The sequence below is a fragment of the Megascapheus bottae genome, chromosome 20, assembly GCF_031878675.1.
Source record: "Megascapheus bottae isolate mThoBot1 chromosome 20, mThoBot2.hap1, whole genome shotgun sequence".
NCBI lineage: Eukaryota > Metazoa > Chordata > Mammalia > Rodentia > Geomyidae > Megascapheus > Megascapheus bottae.
The window spans coordinates 38,877,332-38,896,998 of record NC_143528.1 but is presented as its reverse complement, the minus strand read 5'-3'; the positions used below and the strand labels follow the sequence as shown (position 1 = coordinate 38,896,998).

Genomic DNA, 19,667 nt, shown 5'->3' with positions numbered 1-19,667 from the left:
AGGGAAATGGCCATTATTTTAACCAGCTTGTAGTTTTCTGCATATTGCTAAATAAATTTACATTCAGCTTTGCTGGCCCACCATTCATTGTGGTTGATTGTGGACATGGTCCTTCAGAAGACTGGCCAGCTCACTCAGTCATGGCTTATCCAGACCAGCAACCTCCTCATTCAACTCTTAGGAATTCCACTGGTTACAAGCTGCCAGCTTTTTAAAGTGTTTGTGCTTCCTATAAATTCCAGAAATCCCCAAGTTAAGAGAATATATCAGGAAAAGACTCCTGGACGAGAAGAGGAGAATGGTGACCAAGTATGTCACCGAAGCCTTCGGCCTGCTGCTCCTCATGGAGGGGTTCAGTTCCGCGGACAGCCTGCTGGTAAGGAAGCTCCCTGGGTGTCCATCCCTTCCCCCTGCTGGCAAGATGTTCCATTCCCTCTGTTAGAAGATTAACTTCCAGTGTTTTCTTGCCGGGGCCTACCGGCAGCAAATTGGGGTTCCTAAAATAGGGGGCAGGGACTGGAAAAATTAGAAGAGAGACAAACACATCGGGTCCGGGAGGTCTACAGCCCAGGCAAAAAACTGCAGCGCCCGTTTATTCTCAACTCAAAGTTTTTATCCCTCCTCGAGACCAGGGCACTGCCAGGTGTTACATCCAGATGGTTAATCAGGGAACTGTTGGGGGTTACATTCATGTGGTAAATCTCAGATCAATTGAACAGGAGAAGGCCAAAAAACAATAAGACAATCAAGCAATTATCTGATGCAAATCAAAGTACAGTTTGATTCCACTCTTGCTCCCAACATTTTCTCTTTACATATCAGTGAAAAAATCCATTTAAGAGCACTTAAGAAGCCAAAAAAGACAAAGAGTTAAAATTGTAACATTTGAATAAGAAGGAAAAGAATAATATTTTACCTGGACAGCTGGGCTGAAAAAAAAAGAAAAAATGTTCAGTGGGGAAAACAGAAGAAAAAATTGTGGATCTTTCCATCTCCCTGGAGATGTGGAGTATGTTTCAAGATGGCAGAGTGATTTGGTTTACTTCTAGTGAGACACAGATGATACCTGGTCATTTTACAGAAGCATGTGCATGCATGCAACCCCCAGGTGATTATCTGTCTGTGGCTTTCCTTTGTGCTTGGTTGCTCTCAGAATCTCAAATGCAGAACAGCACTGTAGTACAAGAGAGTGACAGGAAGGGAGTTGGAGGGCACTTCAGCAAAACGAAAATGTTTATTTTCACTGTCTGAAATTCAGGCTTTTGGAGAGCTAGTTAACAATTACGTTTCTCTTGGTAATGGATGAATATATCTCTTTGATGGATGTCCTTTAAATTCTAATGTAAGCAGAATAAGCTACCAAATTAGAGGCTTAAGGAGAGTTGAGAAAAATCAGCCCCTCTAATCAGTCACTAACCAGTTTGTTTCTTTGAAACTGAATATACACATAGCCATCACACCACGTATAAAACCAGAACCTGGCTCTGCCACATGCTGCAAGCTACACAGGAAACCAGCCCCTTACCTAAAGTACAATACCCAGCCCAGGAACTCAGGCTGTCTCTAAAGACTTATCAATGATCAAACTGTTTGTGTCTAGCAACAGCCCAGGAAACTAGACAAGCACTTCCTTAACAGTCCTAAATAATGAGGACTTACTAGTTTGTGTAATCTAAAAAGCCATAAAGTACCCTAAGCACTCAGTAGGGCCCCCTGCATTTAGTTAGTCTGTTTTTCCACTTCCCCAGACCCCAGTCTCTATTTGGGGCATACATTGAAGGCTGCTCTTTTCCACTCTAAAACTTTCTCACTGTCAAATCTGAATGACAGTAGCCTTGTATAGCAAATGCCCCTGCTACAGCAGGCTCTAAGTACATAGTCTCTGTTTTGCTCACTTGGTTGATTCTTACTCCTATGCTTGCTGTTTTACCCACCAGATTTGGAGTTGTCTGACTTCTTGGTATTCCCAGTCATGGAAGGGTTGAGAAAGTTCATTGGAGGCTCTCTAGAAAGGGTTGGTTTTAGAATGGGCAAATGAGGCTGGGAGAGACTTGGGGTTTATGATAAGGAGAGGCAGGGATAGCAGGCGTGATTTCTATGTGAAAGTAAGTTGTACCAGCTGTAAGAGCTGTGCTGTTGGGCGCAATGCCTGCATCTGAAACATTCCATATGGTAGTGGCACACAAAGCAAAGCCACTTGTTTTGGTCTAGGGGTATGAGACAAGAACAAAACAGCACTGGAATCTGAGACGTTCAAATTTGACTTTTGTCCTCTGAAAGAGTTGGGAAAAGGATTCAACCTTCCAACTTCCTGAAAAAGTTCTTCAGGGTGAAATTTGCCTTTCTGCCCAACACAAGATTGCTTTTGGAAGTGGTGATGGAAAATGAATCAGATGTGATGCTGTGTGTGGTTGGTTTCTTTTACACATACAAGGACAAGGCATTTTGCAATCAAACCTAGAAGTGCCTGTCCTGCATACTCTTCTTTGCCAACCCAGAGGTGCAGTCCCCTAGGGACCACCTGTCCTTGCCCACCAATGTCAGGGTGTAGAAGACACAGCGAGAGGTTGCCCAGGGTGCTTTCTTGAGGGCAATCTAAAGGAGTTTTATCAGCTTGCCTCCAAATTCTTTGGCCTCTGATACTGGTTTTTAGTTCTTTGATGGAAAGTTGGAAGAAAAGTCTTGTTGGTGCCTTTGAATTCTGGAAAAAAAAATCAAACCTAAGAATGCATGCGATTGATCATTTTTTTCAAGACTGTGATTCTAATCAAAACCTTAAAAGTTTGGGCAGTTCATGATTTTAAATACATAGTCATGATTTTTAAGGATAGAAAGTTCTTAAGACATTTCAGTGTCCAGTTAGCCATGCATTTATTCAGACTCAGGTCATGCTTTCCCCTTCCTGTTGTTCTTTAATGACCCATTCTTACCCATGGGGATATGTTAGGAGAATTGCATCCTTCATTGATTTCATCACATGATGTCCAAGTGGTGTTGGTGTAAAGCTCTCACACTTAGGCCATTCATTGTCCTTACCATAGCGTTTTTGGTAACTTGAACTTAGAGCCTTCCCTTTGAGCTTCTCTACTAACCCCTTTTCTGTGCTGGTTATTTATTTCTTTTATAATACCAGGCCTGGCCACTCTCCCTGAGCTTTTTTGCTCAAGGCTAGCCCTCTGTCATTTAACCCATAGTTCTACCTTCAGCTTTCTGGTGGTTAATTGAAGATAAGACTCTCACTGATTTTTCTGCCCTTGCCATCTTTGAACCTCAGCCCTCAGATCTTATTCTTTTGAATAGATAGGATTAGAGGTGTAAGCTACTAGAGCCAGCTTGTGTTGGTTATTTTCGAGACAGACTCTTGTTTCATCCCATCTAGTCTGGCTGTGAACCTTCTATTTGTGCTTCTCTTGTCTCTGGGGTGATAGACATGCATCCCTGTACCCAGCCATTGTACTTTCCCCTTTGTCAGGATGACAGGTGTTTGCTACCATGGCCAGCCATTGGGTGAGATGATGTCTTCTGAATTTTCATGACTCGATTGGCCTAGAATGGTGATCCTCCAATCTTCACTAGTAGCTAGAATTACAGGCTAGAGTCACCAAATCTGGCTCAAGGTCAACATCTTATGGGAAAACTGTCATATGGGTGTATAATTATATTTAGGCAAAAACTGTCATATATGTGTGTATGTATATAATTATACTTATGCATATATAGTATATATGTATATACACACTGTATATATATATATATATATATTGTTCAGCAGAACATGGCTATGCAGTACATAACTATATTTTCTTCCCTAATTCAAATTTATTCATTTGTGAGGAAAAATAGCAGGTCTCTATTTCTATGGCCCCATGGCTTACTATTCAAAATGTGGTCAAGAGCCTAGAAGGTCAGCCCGCCTGAGGGCCACCTAGCAATGTGGACCAGACCCTTAGATTTTAAGATCACTTGGTGATGTGCATGTACACTAAGGCTTTGTGCAAAGTGAAAGGTCATTAAGGGTCTACTCAAATATCATTGGGAAAATCTACTTTAATAGATTTGTTTACTAGATTATTATGTTTTTTTGCCAGTCCTGGGTTTGAGCTCAGGGCCTGAGCACTGTCCTTGGACTTTCTCAAGGCTAGAGCTCTACCACTTGAGCCTCAGCACCACTTCCGGCTTTTTTCTATGTATGTGGTACCAAGGAATTGAACCCGGGTCTTCATGCATGCTAGGCAAGCACTTTAACCACTAGGCCAAATTCCCTGCCCCTCGTTTACTAGATTATTAATTGGATAGTTTCATCCCCAAAGGCCCTCTGGGGTTTGTACTAAAGTAAGTTTCAGGAGACACCTGTTCTGTTCACAAAACCGAAGGCGTGTTTTCTGGGGAACAATACCAAATAAACTGCAAACTGCAGACTGAAGCTTGGGTTGATGACAAGCATAGTGGACAAAGTGAAGGTTGAGGAGAAGGGCCTCCGGGAGGGACTGCCCTCATGCTCTTTCTGGCTCTATCCCTAGAATGAACACCTGCACATGAGTGGCCTGCGGCAATTTGTGGGAGAGAAGACGGAGATGCTGGAGAAGGCCATTGAGCAGAGTTTTGCCCGCATGGAACAACCCCTGCGGGAAGGGGTCCAGGTAGCCAGGAGTGCCTACCGACGTATCCTCGGGGCCTGCCTGGTGGTGAGTGATCCTCTCCAGGGAAATCCTGTACTATTCAGTGACAGCCAACCTCCTTTTCCTTATAGAGCTAGAACACAGTAGGAGAGAGTACAAATTACACAGACAGAGAATTACCTGTGCATTGTAGGAACTGAGGTTCATGGTTCAGCAGAGACATCACTAGAATCTTTGGACTAAGAGACTCAATATGAGGGCCACCAGACATCCACTGTGGATCCCTGGGCAAGGAACTGCATCCATTTAAAGGCCTTTTGCCCTTTTCTTGTCTAAAATGGGCAGGTAGCCTTCCCATGTTTGCCCTACTTACTCTGTGAGGTTGAGGTCATTGTCCATCTGATTTACTAGAAGAAAGCACCTTGTAACCTCTCATCCGGCAACGATTGTCTTATTTCTTCATTAGTTGTATGAGGATTCTGAGAGATGAAAATGGAAGTGCAAGGCAGAATTATCTAAGACTCAGGGAAGAACAGAAGTTCATTGTGTTAGTTTGCTCAGGCTGCCATAACAAAGCACCACAAATGAATGGGATGATGGATGAAACAGTGATTAATTTTCTCAGTTTGGAGTACTTGAAGCTCAAGATCAAGATGTTGGCAGGGTTGGTTTCTCCTAAAGTCTTTCTCCTTAACTTACATCAGGGTGGCCTCAATGTAACTTCATGCATATGGTCTTTGTGTGAGAGCTCACGTGCTATTTCTATGTCTTTTTTTTCCGATCAGTCATGGTGCTTGAGCTCTGGGCCTGGGCACTGTTTCTGAGCTCTTCAGCTCAAGGCTACAGCTCTACCCCTTGAGCCACAGCACCACCCTTGATTAGTATCAGTCAACACTGCGTGTGTTACTGCCAGATGTGGAAGGTAAAAGGACAGTGATACTGTGCCAGGTTTCTGCAAGGTGATGGACCAGTGATAGAGCTTGACAAGTGAATAGATAGATAATTAAAAAATTCTGTGGAGATCATTGAATCAAGGTGAACCCACAGCTCCCAGCCAACCTGGAGGCCAGTGTGTGGTCTTCTCCATCTGGTTTAATATGTTCAAATACCCTGTTGTCTCTACTCCTTCCTGTGATTCTTGGTCCTGTGATTCTTTGGCCTTTGGCCAAAACCAATGCAAATCTGTTCCTGATACTTTCTATTGAATCTGCTAACTCTGCTAATCTATTGTTTGTCTAGAGGAGTAGAGGGAACCAAGGCTTTCACCAGACTCTGAAAGCCGTGTGCTTGAAACATGGCGTCTATGCCTCTAGGACTCTGGCCAGAATTGACCTGAATGAAGCCATCACTCGGCCTATCTATGACCAGATTGACCCTGTGTTTGGAGACATTTTTAGGTAAAGGATCGTTTATCTTGCTTTATGAACAAACATCTGCAGAATGCTGAGCCAAAGTCTTAGCTGTAAGAATTTATTCTTTGGCCCCAGAAGTATAAAGAATATTTGGTTCCTTGAAAAGGAAAGCTTAGCCTTTGGCAAAACACAGAAGTCTTCTAGGTTTGCTTTACTTAAAATAATTTCCCATGGTGACCTGGAGTCTAGTTTCAGATGTTGCTTTCAGACTAATATTATGATTCCCAATATTTTAAAAATATCTCCTACTTGCAGCAGAGGATATATTTTCTTAGTGATTTGAGCCCAGAACACAGTATTTTGATTGGAGAACATGGAATTAAGCAAATGCTTGGCCTTCCAAACTTTTTCTGAATGCAAAAAAGAAGTTTCTGACATATGTATGCTCTTGAACATGACATTAAGACAGAAACAGAGGCCTTGGCCTTCCCATCATCCTTGACCGATTCTGTTATCCATCCTAAGAAAGAGGTTCTCCTATTCCCCAGTGCAGTACCTTGTCCCCCTCCCTCCTCTGTCCCTTCTGACATTTCACCTGGTTGATCTATGACCATTTGCTACTCGAGCCGTTCCTCTTCAGCACCTTTTTCTCTGCCCATCTCCACATACCTCTGTTATTCTTGAACACCCCCGCCCCCATTGACAATATACTCAGATTCCTTAGGTGGCTTTTCACACATCCTACCAACTCCAAATTCCCTGGTACCCTGTGTTTGCCAGCCCTATGGGGAGCAGAGAAGAGGCATCTAGGCACTATGCTGGATGCACAATGAATGTTCATTGTCACTGAGTTTTTCCAGCCCTACAAAGTCGTTTCTGTCTTCTTACACATGAATTGAACGTACTGAAATCCAGAATTATCTGACTTCCCTGGTGCTAAGGGCATCGAGGAACAGAGAGTCTAAAGTTCAGGTTCACCCTAGCTACTCCGGAGGCTGACATCTGAAAATCGAGGTCTGAAGTCAAGCTGGGCAGGAAAATCTCCAACACTCTTACCTCCAGTTAGTCAGCAAAAAGCTGGACGTGAAAGTATGGTTCAAGTAAAACAGTGCATCAACCTTGAGCGGAAAAGCTAAGCAAGAGCTTAGCCAACTGAATGCAGGCCCCACCTGCCAGCAAAACGCCCCATAACCTACTGCTTCTTCCTCCTGGGCATTCTGAAATTGCAGTCATTGTCTTGTCCATGAGGGTTAATCCTCCTTTATACACCGTCATGTCTGAACTTTGTTTTAAGTTGGAGGACTTTTCAAGTCGCACCCTTTGCAGCAGAAACTACGTTGGCAGTATAAACCAATGAGTTCAGCGGTGATAGCAGCATTCAGGGCCTGAACCTTCCCTTGCTATGTGACCTGGAACCCACCTCTGAGCCTCAGTTTTCTCATCTATAAAATGGGCATCAGTAACACTGATTACATAGGACCTTGTATCAAAGGTCTGGCACAGCACACACATTGCCTGACACACTAGAGGAATTTAATAGCTATTGGGTTTTATCGCTGTTCTCCCTAAAATAAATGTTGTCAACTGGCTCATGCTTGATTGTCTCAGCTACCCACGCTGTTCCACTGTAGGGCCAGCAAACCAACCAGCTCCGCCCTGATGCCTCACATAGACGCCTTTAAACACTCTCTGCAAGAGAAGATGACAGAAATCAGGATAAGAAATGGCTGGAAATATGACAGTTACAAGAAAAGTTTCCTGATCCAGGAGGTATGTTCCATATAAAGTGACGCAGGAGGGAGGGGCTTGGAGGCTCCCTGTCTCTCCCCACTTGTGTTGTGGGAACACCCAGGGACCGGATGTCCCACTTAGAGACCCCAAGAAACATGAAACATAAAGAGATAGGGGCCGTTTATTTAGTTTGTTCATTGTGCACCTCACTTGTTGTTTCTGAGGACAGACAGGACTTGTTATCTGTGGCTCTCTCTTCCATGGCCAGCTGCAATCACATGGCAATGCTGGGAGACAGCTGGCTCTTCCCTCCGCTTCCCATCCAAAGAGAGCCTGTTCCAGAACCCTGCCTGGGCCTGGATTCAACTCAGCACATACTTGCAGATGATAGCTTGTAGAAGCCAGGCTCAATGGAAGTGTTTGGGGGTATCAAGACGCTGAGGATGAAAAGGAATGTGGCCTAGTGGTAGAGTGCTTGCCTACTGTGCATGAAGCCCTGGGTTCAATTCCTTAGTACCCTATACACAGAAAAAACTGGAAGTGGTACTGTATGGCTCAAGTGGTAGGGAGCTAACCTTGAGAAAGCCCAAGGACAGTGCCCAGGCCCTGAGTTCAAGCCCTAGGACTGGCAAGAACAGCAACAACTAAAAACAAAGATGCTGAGGGCCAAGTGCCTGCCTGTGAGGAGGAGTTGACAGTAAGCTGTGGCGATGACAGCTGGCCATACAGGAAGCAGAGGGGAGTGGCCAGACCTGTCTCTGTCACACCAGTTGTCCCACCTAGTCTTGTGTTGATGTGGCTTCTCAGATCAGTGCCATCCTGGGAGGCCTAGAAGACTACATCCTCAGAAGGAAGAGGAGAATCTACGAGTCTGTCACCAGCTCTGTCCAGAGCGACCTGAGGCCTTGTTATGAAGGTGGGCTCCTGGGGGAAGTGCTTCCTCTTGCTCCTCCTCTTGCTCCTTAGCATCCTGTCCTGGCCTTAGCCTCCTCGCACCCTCCCCATGTCTTGAGGGCTGTAGTGCTCTCTCTCTCCACGTGGGATCTGGGTAGCTGCAAGGTGTGAGGAGGAGGAGGAACACAGCGATGCCGGCTTCTGCTCTCCATGCTGTGCCTCGGCCCTCAGCTCCATTCTTCTGAGACTCTCAGGACTCTTGATTTCTGAGGGGAGGAAGAGGATGGTAATCTACTCGATTCACTCATTAGATTTTCTGGATGATAGTTTTCTGAATATTGCATGTTATTTTTATGCAAAACCTATACACGTGGATGTAGATGTAGGATATGTGGGGGGGGGTAGGATATGTGTGGGGGGGTTCTTCATTTGCTTGCTCACTCATTTCCCTTTCTGAGCCATAGGCTTCTGAGCAAGTCCTTGTGGTATGACTGTGGCTGTCATTTTTGCCAGAGGCTGCGCAGATCACTGGCAAAAAAGCATGCGAGAGAATGAAGGACGTCATTCGAAGAGGAGTGGATCGACAGGTGGCCGAGGGCATGTTTGAGAGGGCTCGGGAGAGGATGCAGCACCAGTTTCAGCTGCTGAAGGTACTCATTCCCTGCACAGGCGCCACGTGACTCTCATGCCCAGGAGGCCTCCGTGGGGCTGGGAGGAGGGGTGCAGCAGGCATGAGGATGTAGAACTTCTGCCTATGGGCCCAGCCAGGGCCAGAGGGGAGTTCCTGGTGCTCAGCTTTCTCTCCTCCTGTCCTCTGGATCTGGGGTCAGGATTGTAGTCCACCCAATGCTTTTCTCTGTCTTTTCTCTTTGGTAAGTCACTCTAGGACAACAACTGTAATATGTAGGCAGATGTAATGTTTAGTCTGTGAGGGGGCACAGTTACTGTTCTCATTCTTTAGATTCTAAACAGGGAGGGGAGAGTCAGGAAAGGGGAGGAGCTAGGGCTGGGGCTTAGGTAACCTAGCTAGGGCATCTCAGAAGCAGAGCAATCTCGCAGATTTTTTAATGAGGAAAACGACTTGCTTATACAGATAAATGTTAGTACCCAGCCGTATGTTAGTCAATAGCGCCTAACACAGATCTGAGGTGAGTCCAGTCCCCTCACCATATGGTTCTCAGGAGTCCTCTTGGACTTAAAGTGTTTCTGTTAAGAACACGTGGACATCTTGTCTTAGACCTGTTTGGCTTGCTACCTCCTCCCATCAAGTGATACAAAGCCTCCATCTTATCTAATCCATTCTGTACCCCTCCCTGCCCATGTTGTGACTTTAGAGTCTTCTGTCTAGTTCAGCCTTAGCTGGGAACTGGCCAGTGACTGTACCAGCCTCCCAAGGTCTTCTGCTCCCTCCCCTCTCAGCTGTAGAGAACCCTTCTCCACAGTGTGGGCACTGGGCCTCCACCTTGTCTAACAGCAACAGTTTAGTTTAGGCAGGTACCATGATTACCACCTTCAGCTGCTCGCCTGCAAGAAGCAGCCCGGCTCCTCTGAGCTGACCTCTAACAGATCTCCAGGCACTCAAAAACCAATTTCCCGAGAAAGTGATTCCTACACGGGCCCTGTACCAATGCACCCAAATCCCAGAAATGTAAGGAGTCAAAAATCAGGCAAGATCCTAGGGTGTTTCTAAGACAGGAAGACCCGTCAAGATGTGGTGTTTGAAATATTTTAGTTCTAAAGGGACAGGATTTCTTTTTATAATACATCTGATGGATGAGATTTTGCTGCTTTAAAAAATTACCTCTCTCTACCTTCTCTTAACTGAAGAATGAAAACGAGCATCTGTTGAGTGTTCTCAGCCTTTGATACATGAATTCATATGTGGCTAGCTGAGTGGTCGGCTAGCCCGGTGGTGAGGTACGCCTGCTTCAGGTCTGGGAGCTGAGGGTCTCCATTCCCCCATCTTATACACAGGAGCGCCGAGGTCTACAAGCTCTAGGCTAGACCCTTTGAGCTGGCATTAAGTATCAGATTTGAGTCAGGAGATCTGGGCTCAAAACTGTGGAGTCCACCAGGCGAAGCAAAGGAGTTGGATATTTTCCAAAAGGGAACAGTAACAAGAAAAGGGAAGAAAAATGGTTATAGTCAAGAAAAGGGTTGAGAGCAGCAAGAAGACATTGCTCAGACCATGGGAAGAAGAATCAAACCCGTCGACCAAAGCGTGCCTCACAGCGGAGGTGTCTGTGCACATCCACGCACATCAGGACAGGCAGTAGGAGAGGACCAGCCCCACCTCCTTGTCCATCTTGTGCTTGTCCTCCTTGCTCCCCACCCCCCACTTAGCTCTTGATTCCCAGATCAGCAGCAAGGGACCCTTCCCTGCGGTCTTAGCAGGCTGGCATGGAGATGGAGAGGAAGGCGGGAGCCATGGAGATGCTGTCCTATGACCCCTGGGCTATCAGTGCGCCCCAAACTCCTTCACCCTTGACCTGGCTTAGACTCTGGCAATGGCACGCTGTATCTCTTAGCTTGAGGACAGAGCGAGCTTCTTCCACAAGATTCGCTTTCCCCGGGGCTGCATGGTCTAATGGACAGTGCCCTTGTCTTGCAGCGTGGAATCACGGAGAAAGTGAAGGGCAGCGTCGCCACCATGCTGACCCTTGCTTCATCCCAGGGTGACGGGCTCTACAAGGAGCTTGCAGGTAAATGAGAAAGCCCATGCACGTAGGGGGGCCTGCCCACACCCTCACATCTCCACGCTGTTCCGTGCGGAAGGTCAGGAGATGGGAATGCAAAGGTCTTCCAGGGGTCAGCGGAGACAATGGTGCTAATCATGGCTGACTCAGGCTTTGCCAGGCACCCGATCAAGGTCATGTGTTATGCCCTGGGCACCGCCTTGAGGAATGGCACACTAGCTCTCAGAGACGGGTGATGCAGACAAACGGACTCAGACTATGTACAGACCCAAGTTCCATCACCTGCAGGGGCAGATGGCGGTCCACAATTCTGCCTTCTCTTTCACATACTCCTTCATTTCAGTTTATGCCTCTTCAAGAAAAACTCCCTGTTCTGGGGCAGTAGGAAAAGGGGGCCCCTAGGAAAGGCTGCAGCAGCTTGCCCTGTGTCCTGTGTCCAGAAATCACCTCCCTTTCCTGCCAGGAGCTGGACAAGGCTGCCTGGTTTAATGTTGGGGTGTGGAGCAGGGATGAGCAGGGATGAAGCTCCCACCAGGAATGTGCACTTCTGTGAAGACCCCCAGGGAGATGGACCAGCTTGGGCCCCATCAGCACTCAGGTGGACACTGCTGTTCAGGGCTGGAGGCCCTGGAAGCTACATGTCAGTCAAGTTCTCGGGCACCCCTGGAGGTGGCAGGCAGGTGGCACTGGGGCTCATCAAGCTCCTGGGGCCCCAGTGACAGCTAGGGGCTCTTGGGGGTTTGTTCCATGAGTGGCTATGGTTCTTTCTAGGCACCCCATGCAGGTTAAAGGGGACACGTGTCTTGACCCAGCTTGCTGTGCTCCTCTGTCTCCACGTATCACCCCAGACCATCCACCTGGGGACGAGTGGCCGGTGGTTGTGGGGTTTGTCTCCAGGGGCCACTCGGAGGGTATGCTAACCGCCATGGCTTGCATTCTCCTCTTCATAGACATCAGGAGCGAGCACAAGGAGATGGAAAAGCTGCACCGAGGCCTGCGGGAGGCCGCCGAGAACGCACAGCTGCGCAGGGCCATGCAAAACTTCCTCCTGGGACCGTCCTCCAGCACGGCGGGGCACCCAAATGCAACTCTCCCTCCTCCCCGGGAATGAGAACTAAGCCTGGAGCAGACTGATGGCTAGAATTATTCCTGGGGTGTGAAACCAAGTGAAGAATATTTCTCAAACCATGTGGCTCATGCCTATAATCCTAGCTCTTCAGGAGGTTGAGATCCTGACGATCTCAACAAAGTCTGTGAGACTCCATCTTGAAAAGAAGCAGAAAAACACCAGGATGGAGGTGTGGCTCAAGTGGTAGAGTGCCATCCTTGAACAAAAATGCCAAGCGAGGACACCAGGCCCTGAGTTCAGCCTAGTCTGGCTTTGAGCCTCTATCCCCAGATCTCAGCCTCCTGAGGAGCTCAGATTACCAGCTGAAGTCACTGCTGCCAGCCACTGTGTTAGTTTATGTGCAGTGAGCTCTGTGTCGGAAGGCAGGGGAATGAGTATTTTTGGGTGCACATCATCCTAGCAGTGAGACTGAGACCTTCTGTGCTTCATGACAAGAAGGACCTGTCAATTATAGAGTCTGTCATTACCTGACTGTGTCCCTGTAAATATGGTGTTGATATGTGTTCAAATACAGCAGCCTCTGCATTTCTGTGTCTATTAGATGATTCAGAAGGAGCACATGTTTTATTTTCCTCTCCGAGCCTTGACCACATGGCATAGCATTATGTCTGGCCTCTGTCCTTTAGTTTCTCTCCCATTCTTCTCACCCCAGCTAAATTACCCAAAATAGTTTGAATGTATCTGTTTATTTTCTTCAGCTGAAATCCCATGTCAAAACCCAGACTTGTCCACCATGCTCTCAACTACACGGCTTCATCTGAGAAAATTGAAAATGACCCATGAAATCTGGCTTGGACTCTGATGATCCCTCTGTGCTCAAAGCCGCTGTGTGTTTTCCCATCATACGGCAGCATCTCTTGAAAAGAGCTTCCATGTATAATTCCTCTGGAGGGGAACTGGCAAATTCTTGGCTTTGGAAAAGAGACAAGTGACAAGACATGATCCGTCTAGGCATCGCCGTGGAGGAAATGGCAGAATTTGTCTTAAGTTGAAAGTTAGGAAAGAGAGCTGTGTTGAGTCAGTAGGGAGAGAGCTGAAGATGGCTGCCTGGAGACAAGGTCTGGTCAGCACCTGGGCCTTGCCCCTTCCCCCTCCCCAGCTTCCCTCACTCACGGAAACCCAGCCCTGACAGAGACCCAAGTCCTAAGATCCTAGGCAGTGAAGCTATGGTTGCATTTGGCCATAGGTCATAGCCCTGGAGACTGGTGGCGCTTATCCTCTTGATGACAGCACTCATTCACACTGTTGGGGGACTTTGGGGCTCATTCCTCATCTGTGGATGCGCTTCTGAGTCACCTGGAAAGTGCACCACAGTGTAAGCAGAGTCTCTGGGAGGTCAAGCATAGTGCAGTGTGTGTGTGTGTGTGTGTGTGTGTGTGTGTGTGTGTTTAATCGACATTGTGATTAATGCAAACCAGAATCGTAGAACCCTGTGGATCTTCTGATCTATGCCTGGAAGACCTGGTGATCGATCCTGCATTCCCCAACACCCCACAACATGGATGGCCACATGTAGACAGCAGGGTGAGTTGCATCTCCTGCTCCGAGGGCCTCCTTCCTCCATCGGAGAGAGTGATGTTTACACCCAGCTTCCACATCCAGCACAAGAGGCTAGACGGGGCGCTGGTTTTACACTTTGGCCCAAAGTCTTCCTCTGCTTTGAGAAGCTGGCTTACGATTCACCGGAGGGGGCGTGCTGCTGCCTCCCGATTACAGAGTTCCCCTTTGCACATCACCTCACCCTCCCAGTCCCAAAGCTAAATTCCCATCATCTCAGCTCCAACCTTGCCAAGACAGATGGTTATAGAGGGTTCCCTGCGTGGCTGAGTTTGACAATACCAGGCTGCGGGGGGGGGGGTCCCTGCATGTCTGGGAGGAGGCACATGTGTTTTTGGCACCTCTAGCCCTGACCAGCACAAGGAAGCCCGGCTGCCTGGTGCAGTTCATCATCCCCAAGCCTTCTGGAGAATGAGTTCAATGAGACTACGCAGATGGTTGGGTGGATCCCGTGATGGGTGAGGAGCAGCGGTGGCCCCCCAAGGAGGAGGCTCTGGCTTCTCCTGCTAGGACTGGGCGCCAGCTGTTAACAGCTGGACACTGGAGAGACCCACAGAGCGAATACTACCCCATCTGTCAGAGGCTGTCAGCTCTGAAAAAGAACAGCAGGCTGTTATTTAGGAAGCCTGTCTGTGTTTTCACAGTGCCTCTCCCTCACAAGCACCCTTGGGACAGGAAGTAGGGCCTTTGCACATGAGTAGTGTGAATTCCATCACTGAGCTACACCACTGGCTGTTGGCTATTTTGAGACAGGGTCTCACTAGAGAACCAAAGCTGGCTTGAATAAATGATCCTCCTCCCTCAGCCTCCTGGGCGCCAGATCACAGAGTGAATTGCCATATCTGACTCTGAAGTTGATTTGACAGACAGGGTCCCTCCAGTCCACATTCACAGAGGCAAGGAAGGTGGAGCCGGTGTGCAAAGCTTGGAATGCAGTCTTCTCTCCAGGTGTCCCTTGGGATGAGCAGGCACCTGGCGTGCAGGTGTTGGATTTGCACCTGATCTTGGATCTGGGCTGGATGTGAAGGTAGACAATGAACAAAGAAAGCATGAGGCCTAGAATGCAGGGATTGTGTACTGATGCAGCTTCCCTGCCCCTCTGCTATGTTAATTGGGCAAAAGCCTAGTCTTTCTATGCTAAATGCTCATGTCTGTAATCTTTATTTTTGTAGATCCAGCTTTTTCTGTCAATGCAGACACCTTCTGGGGTAAAAAGTCTGTCAGATACTGGGTGTGGTTAGGTGAAAGCCGGCTGGTTTTGAACCTCTCTGATTTAAGGTGACAAGAAGGTGGGATCTGGACTGAGTCCCCCAGAGGATTCCCTACTAGAAAACCTGCCTCCAGGCCAGTGGCTCCTTGTCTATTTTGGCAGCTTTATTTAAATGCATGCACACATGCACATGCACACACACAACCCTGCCCTTCCCCAGGAGAAGAGGTAAACAAATTGGAGAGTATAGACACAAGAAGAAAAAGAAAAAAAGAATGAGCCAGTTGCTCATCAGGGTGGGAAAAGCTCACCCCTATAAGCCTGGAGGAGTGCAGTAAACTAGAAATAAGAGAGGTGAAGTCTCCTGGCTGGAGCGGTGACTTGGAAAGCAAGGCTCTGTGGCGGTGGGTGAGTCTCACGTGGAAAACCAGTTCTTCCCTAAGTCTGTCTGGTCTGTCACTGAGATGGAGGGAGACTCAGCTGTTACCCTGGGCTGCTCGGGGTCCTCCCCTTCCTCCCCTTCCTCCTCTACTACACACAGGTGGGAGGGTGCGAAGTGAAGCAGACAGCGCTAGGTCCTTTAGTACTGCAACTGGGTGACTGATCACCAACAAATCCCTAATTCCTTCCGGTTCTGGGGCTGGAAGTCCAAGGTCAGGGCAGGGGGGAGAGAGCCACTCTGCCGCCCTTTCGCCAGTGGCCCACCCCAGTACCTCTGCATTAATCTGAGCATCAAGTTTCCAGCTTATGACATTGGGGGACAGATTCATCTCAGGGCACTTGCCCACTGTGTTTCTGCAGTAGAGATCTCCATGTGGTATTTTGCGCTCCTTCTGCTCATGGATGTTGGTGATGAAAACCTTTCTTGTAAGAGATAAATGGGATCTCCACTCCCCAGTCCAACTGCCTCAGTTGATCCCAACTCTGCCCTCACAGGCTGAGCAACCCAGAATGAGTCACCCATCTGTCTCTAAAGAGTTTGTAACCTAGCACCTGCCTCACTGCTGATAGCTCCACACAGATACTGCAAGCCCAGCACCCAGGGGTTCAAAATAGCCATGAGCCAAACATATCCAACAACAGAAGAAACTACATCAGAAACTACAAATTCTTTTACTTTAAAAGCATGTTAGCAAATACTAGTTATCTACAAGTTAACTATATTAGGAGAAATTTCTTTGGGACATTTCCATACATATATGTAATACATTCCAATCTCTCTCATGCACTTTTTTTTTTAACTCAGGGCCTGGGCACTGTCCTTGGACACGTTTTGCTCAAGGGTAGCACTCTGCCACTTGGGCTACAGTGCCATCACTTCTGGCTTTTTCTTTGCTTGTGGTACTGGAGAATCAAACTCAGGACTTCGTGCATGCTAGACAATTAATTACCCTACCACTAGACCACACTCCCGGCACTATCTCATGCACTTTCTGTCATCATTCCCTAACCAATACAGCATAACAAATATGTATTCACTTGTTACTTTTTATTAGGCGTGATTTAAGGTACACAGGAGGTGCATCTGCAAGTTCCCTGCAGATGCCATACCATTTCAAACATGGGACTTGAACATCAAGATGTTTGGGGAGGTCCTAGAACCATTCCCCTATGGGGACCAAGTGACACAAAGTTTAATGAGGGAATACATGAAAAACTCTAGGAGTTACCCAGCATGAAGTATATACTAGGAAGTTTTTCTCCTCCCCCTCCTCCTCTTCCTCCTCCTCCCCCCCTCCTCCTCTTCCTCCTCCTCCTCCTCTCCTTTTTCCTGTTCTCCTCTGCCCCCTTCACTTCCTCCTTTTCCTGTTCTCCTTTATTTCCTCCTCTTCCTCTTCTCCCTCCTCTCTTACTATGAAGATGGATGCTCTGTGCTTTTCCTCTGGACGGTGGGAAGCAAGCTCCAGAGCTTGCTGCTGGAGCTGCCTGCAGGGGGCACTAGGGAGGGCGACTCTTTGAAGATGATTAAGACTCAGGCATAGGTGGAACTAAAGCGTGGCAAACACTTCTCATGTCTGCCCTGAGCCACTGGGGCTGTGCATCTGTGTCGCCTGGTGGGATCCTGTTTGTGAACATGGCCTCTGGACTCCCTGCTCACCGCCTGACTAGGGAACCTCGGCTCACCCCGGAGTGCGGATTTCCCGGAGTCTTCTGCCCCAGGACTCCCAGCTGAACCTACGATCCTGGAACATCTGGCTGCAGCTCCTATTTAAATGTCATTGCTCAGGGCTCCAGTCCTTTGTCCTATTCTTACGCGGCCCTTGTTCTCGTGTGCTGTGTTAACGCTGCACAGACCCGTGTTTCGGTCACCAGATCGTGTTGGCCCTGACTTTGGAAAGTTCCTTCAGAGCCCTCGAGGCATTCTGAGCATCTCTAGTGTGAAAAATCGGAGCACCCTGCGGGGCGGCTGTGACTCTAGGAAAATGCAGAAAGCAATTCTATGCCAAGTTTGGAGAATGAACAGAGCCTGTTCCTATACATACATTCACAAGCTCTGTTTCCCTGGGTGACTTTTAGGCCAGATCTAACTGCCATTCCTCCTGAAGCCATGTGGACAGGATTCTGAGCATGCTTCTGGACAGGCAGGCGTCCCAAGTCGAAGCAGGCATGGCAGCTCTGGCTGGGACGGTTGCCCATGGCTCTGGGCGCAGCTGCAATGCTGAAGGTGAACACAAGAGGGGGGCCGTGTTGCAGATGCCATTGGCGCAGGCTCTGCGGTTGCTCCCAGAACTTTTATAAAGCCTGACCAGGAGCAGCTGCAGCTCTGCACAGCGACTGCAGATCGCTGCCCGAGGCTGGCACAGGCGAGACACCAAGGCCACGAGCCCCAGGTGCTGACCCCCAGGTTGCATCTTCTCTGTTGACCTGGTCCTTCTGCCCCAGTGACCCGCTGACCTGCCCTTGCCAGGCACGGGGCGTCCCTGCAGCCTCTGTCTATGCCTCCTGGAATTGACTGGCCACGGAGACAAGCTCGGAGGGGCTGCCTGGGTCTCCGTGGACAGCAGCAGCTAGCGCCCCGATTGTGATGACAAACACCAGCAACTGAGGGGACGGGCTCCACGGCCTTGGTGGGGGCACTCAGGTGAGTCTTGACCCAGCACCTCCAGGGGGCCTGGAGCAGAGCTGGGGGTGCCTGGCAGAGCGGGGCCCTGTGTTTGGGACTCTTGGGGGTGCAGTGCCTGGAGGTGCCTGCTCCAGGGACAGGGGGTGGGCGGCTCTCTTAGCCTGGACAACCACTGGACTGGAGAGTCTTAGCTCCCACAGGTGCTCGTGCGTGTTATGGCTTTGGTGGCAATTCTTCCTGGCTCCCGTGTCAGCTTCGCAGGCTCTTCAGGGAGTAGAAGGGTCAGGGGACAGCCGCTCTGTGTACGCACATGCGTACCGGGTTTTGACAAAGCATCTGTACCTTCCCAGAAGTGAGTTCAGGCTAACTGCCATTAGAAAAGGAAAGGATTAGCTGGGCTAAGATGACACCTGTAATCCTAGCTATTCAGGAAGCTGAGATCTGAGGAGGGTGGTTTAAAGCCAGCCAGCCCAAGCAGGAAAGTCCATGAGACTTCACTCCAAAGGTCCACAGAAAACCAGAAGTGGAGCTTTGGCTCAGAGTGATACAGCACTAGCCTAGAGTGAAAGGAACTCAGGGACAGAACCCAGGCCCTGAGTTCAAGCCCCATTGACTACTTTTGTGGTGATTTTTTGAAACTTGGGTTTAATGAGTTTTAAAAGAGGCAGACCCCTCTACCAAAGCTCTGGGCCCTAAACAGTTAGAAGTTAGAACCCACAGAAGTAGTCTTTAGAATAGCAAGCTAGGCTCCTGTCACCCTCTTAGCAGGGAAAGTCCATTCACTCCTTCTGGTGCTGGGCGGTTTGAGAGCTAGGGTGCCATCTCAGCCCTATATTATACCCACACTTACATTTCAAGAATCTGTGCTGGCGCTGAGTGATGTCAGCTATCTAGCCCACTGCTTAGATAAGAGGGGCCCCAGTGCTTGGTATCCCCCTCCCCCAAATGCCTGAGCCGAGGGTGTGCAGTTGGCTGCAGGCTTTTTCAGCTGTCAGATGTAGAATCTGGAAGTAGAGTCTCTGCCTTGAGCTGGAGAGTGACTCATAACGCCCAGAGGTCAGCACAGCGTCTCCTCCCTGTTTACACGGTGGCCTCACTGACTTGGGATGCTTCAGTCCAGGCTCCTGGCATCATCCACAGGTTCTCAGGACTCCCGCATCAGGCCCCCAGGCCCTTTATGCCTCAGACCTTCCCAACATGGCTCTTTACCTTTTGAGTCATAGCTCCACTTCAGCTTTGTGTGTGTGTGTGTGTGTGTGTGTGTGTGTGTGTGTGTGTGTGTGTGTGTGTGTGTGGTTAATCAGAGATAAGCATCTTGTGGACTTGTCTGGCTGTCTGCCTTCCAACCTCCATCCTCACATCTCAGTCACCTGGGGCCCAGTGGTTGGCTTATCTGTGAAATGGGCTGACAGAAG

The 19,667-nt window shown here is 48.6% G+C and overlaps 2 protein-coding genes across 4 annotated transcripts in view; both read left to right on the top strand.

Annotated features, from left to right (window-relative positions):
• The window catches only part of Nuggc (nuclear GTPase, germinal center associated), a 40,531-nt gene extending 27,585 nt beyond the window's left edge, over positions 1–12,946 (top strand). For both annotated transcript variants that reach the window (XM_090353660.1, XM_090353659.1), the window contains exons 12-19: positions 243–376; positions 4,521–4,685; positions 5,859–6,016; positions 7,603–7,741; positions 8,510–8,618; positions 9,110–9,246; positions 11,208–11,298; positions 12,243–12,946. In XM_090353660.1, the coding sequence (XP_090209786.1) occupies positions 243–376; positions 4,521–4,685; positions 5,859–6,016; positions 7,603–7,741; positions 8,510–8,618; positions 9,110–9,246; positions 11,208–11,298; positions 12,243–12,403 (1,094 nt within the window). In that variant the 3' untranslated portion in view covers positions 12,404–12,946. The remainder of the gene's footprint in view (positions 1–242; positions 377–4,520; positions 4,686–5,858; positions 6,017–7,602; positions 7,742–8,509; positions 8,619–9,109; positions 9,247–11,207; positions 11,299–12,242) is intronic.
• A 5,001-nt stretch (positions 12,947–17,947) lies between these two features.
• Scara5 (scavenger receptor class A member 5) overlaps positions 17,948–19,667 on the top strand; it is a 65,937-nt gene continuing 64,217 nt past the window's right edge. For both annotated transcript variants that reach the window (XM_090353657.1, XM_090353656.1), the window contains exon 1: positions 17,948–18,270. The gene's annotated coding sequence lies outside the window, so the exon portion shown is untranslated. The remainder of the gene's footprint in view (positions 18,271–19,667) is intronic.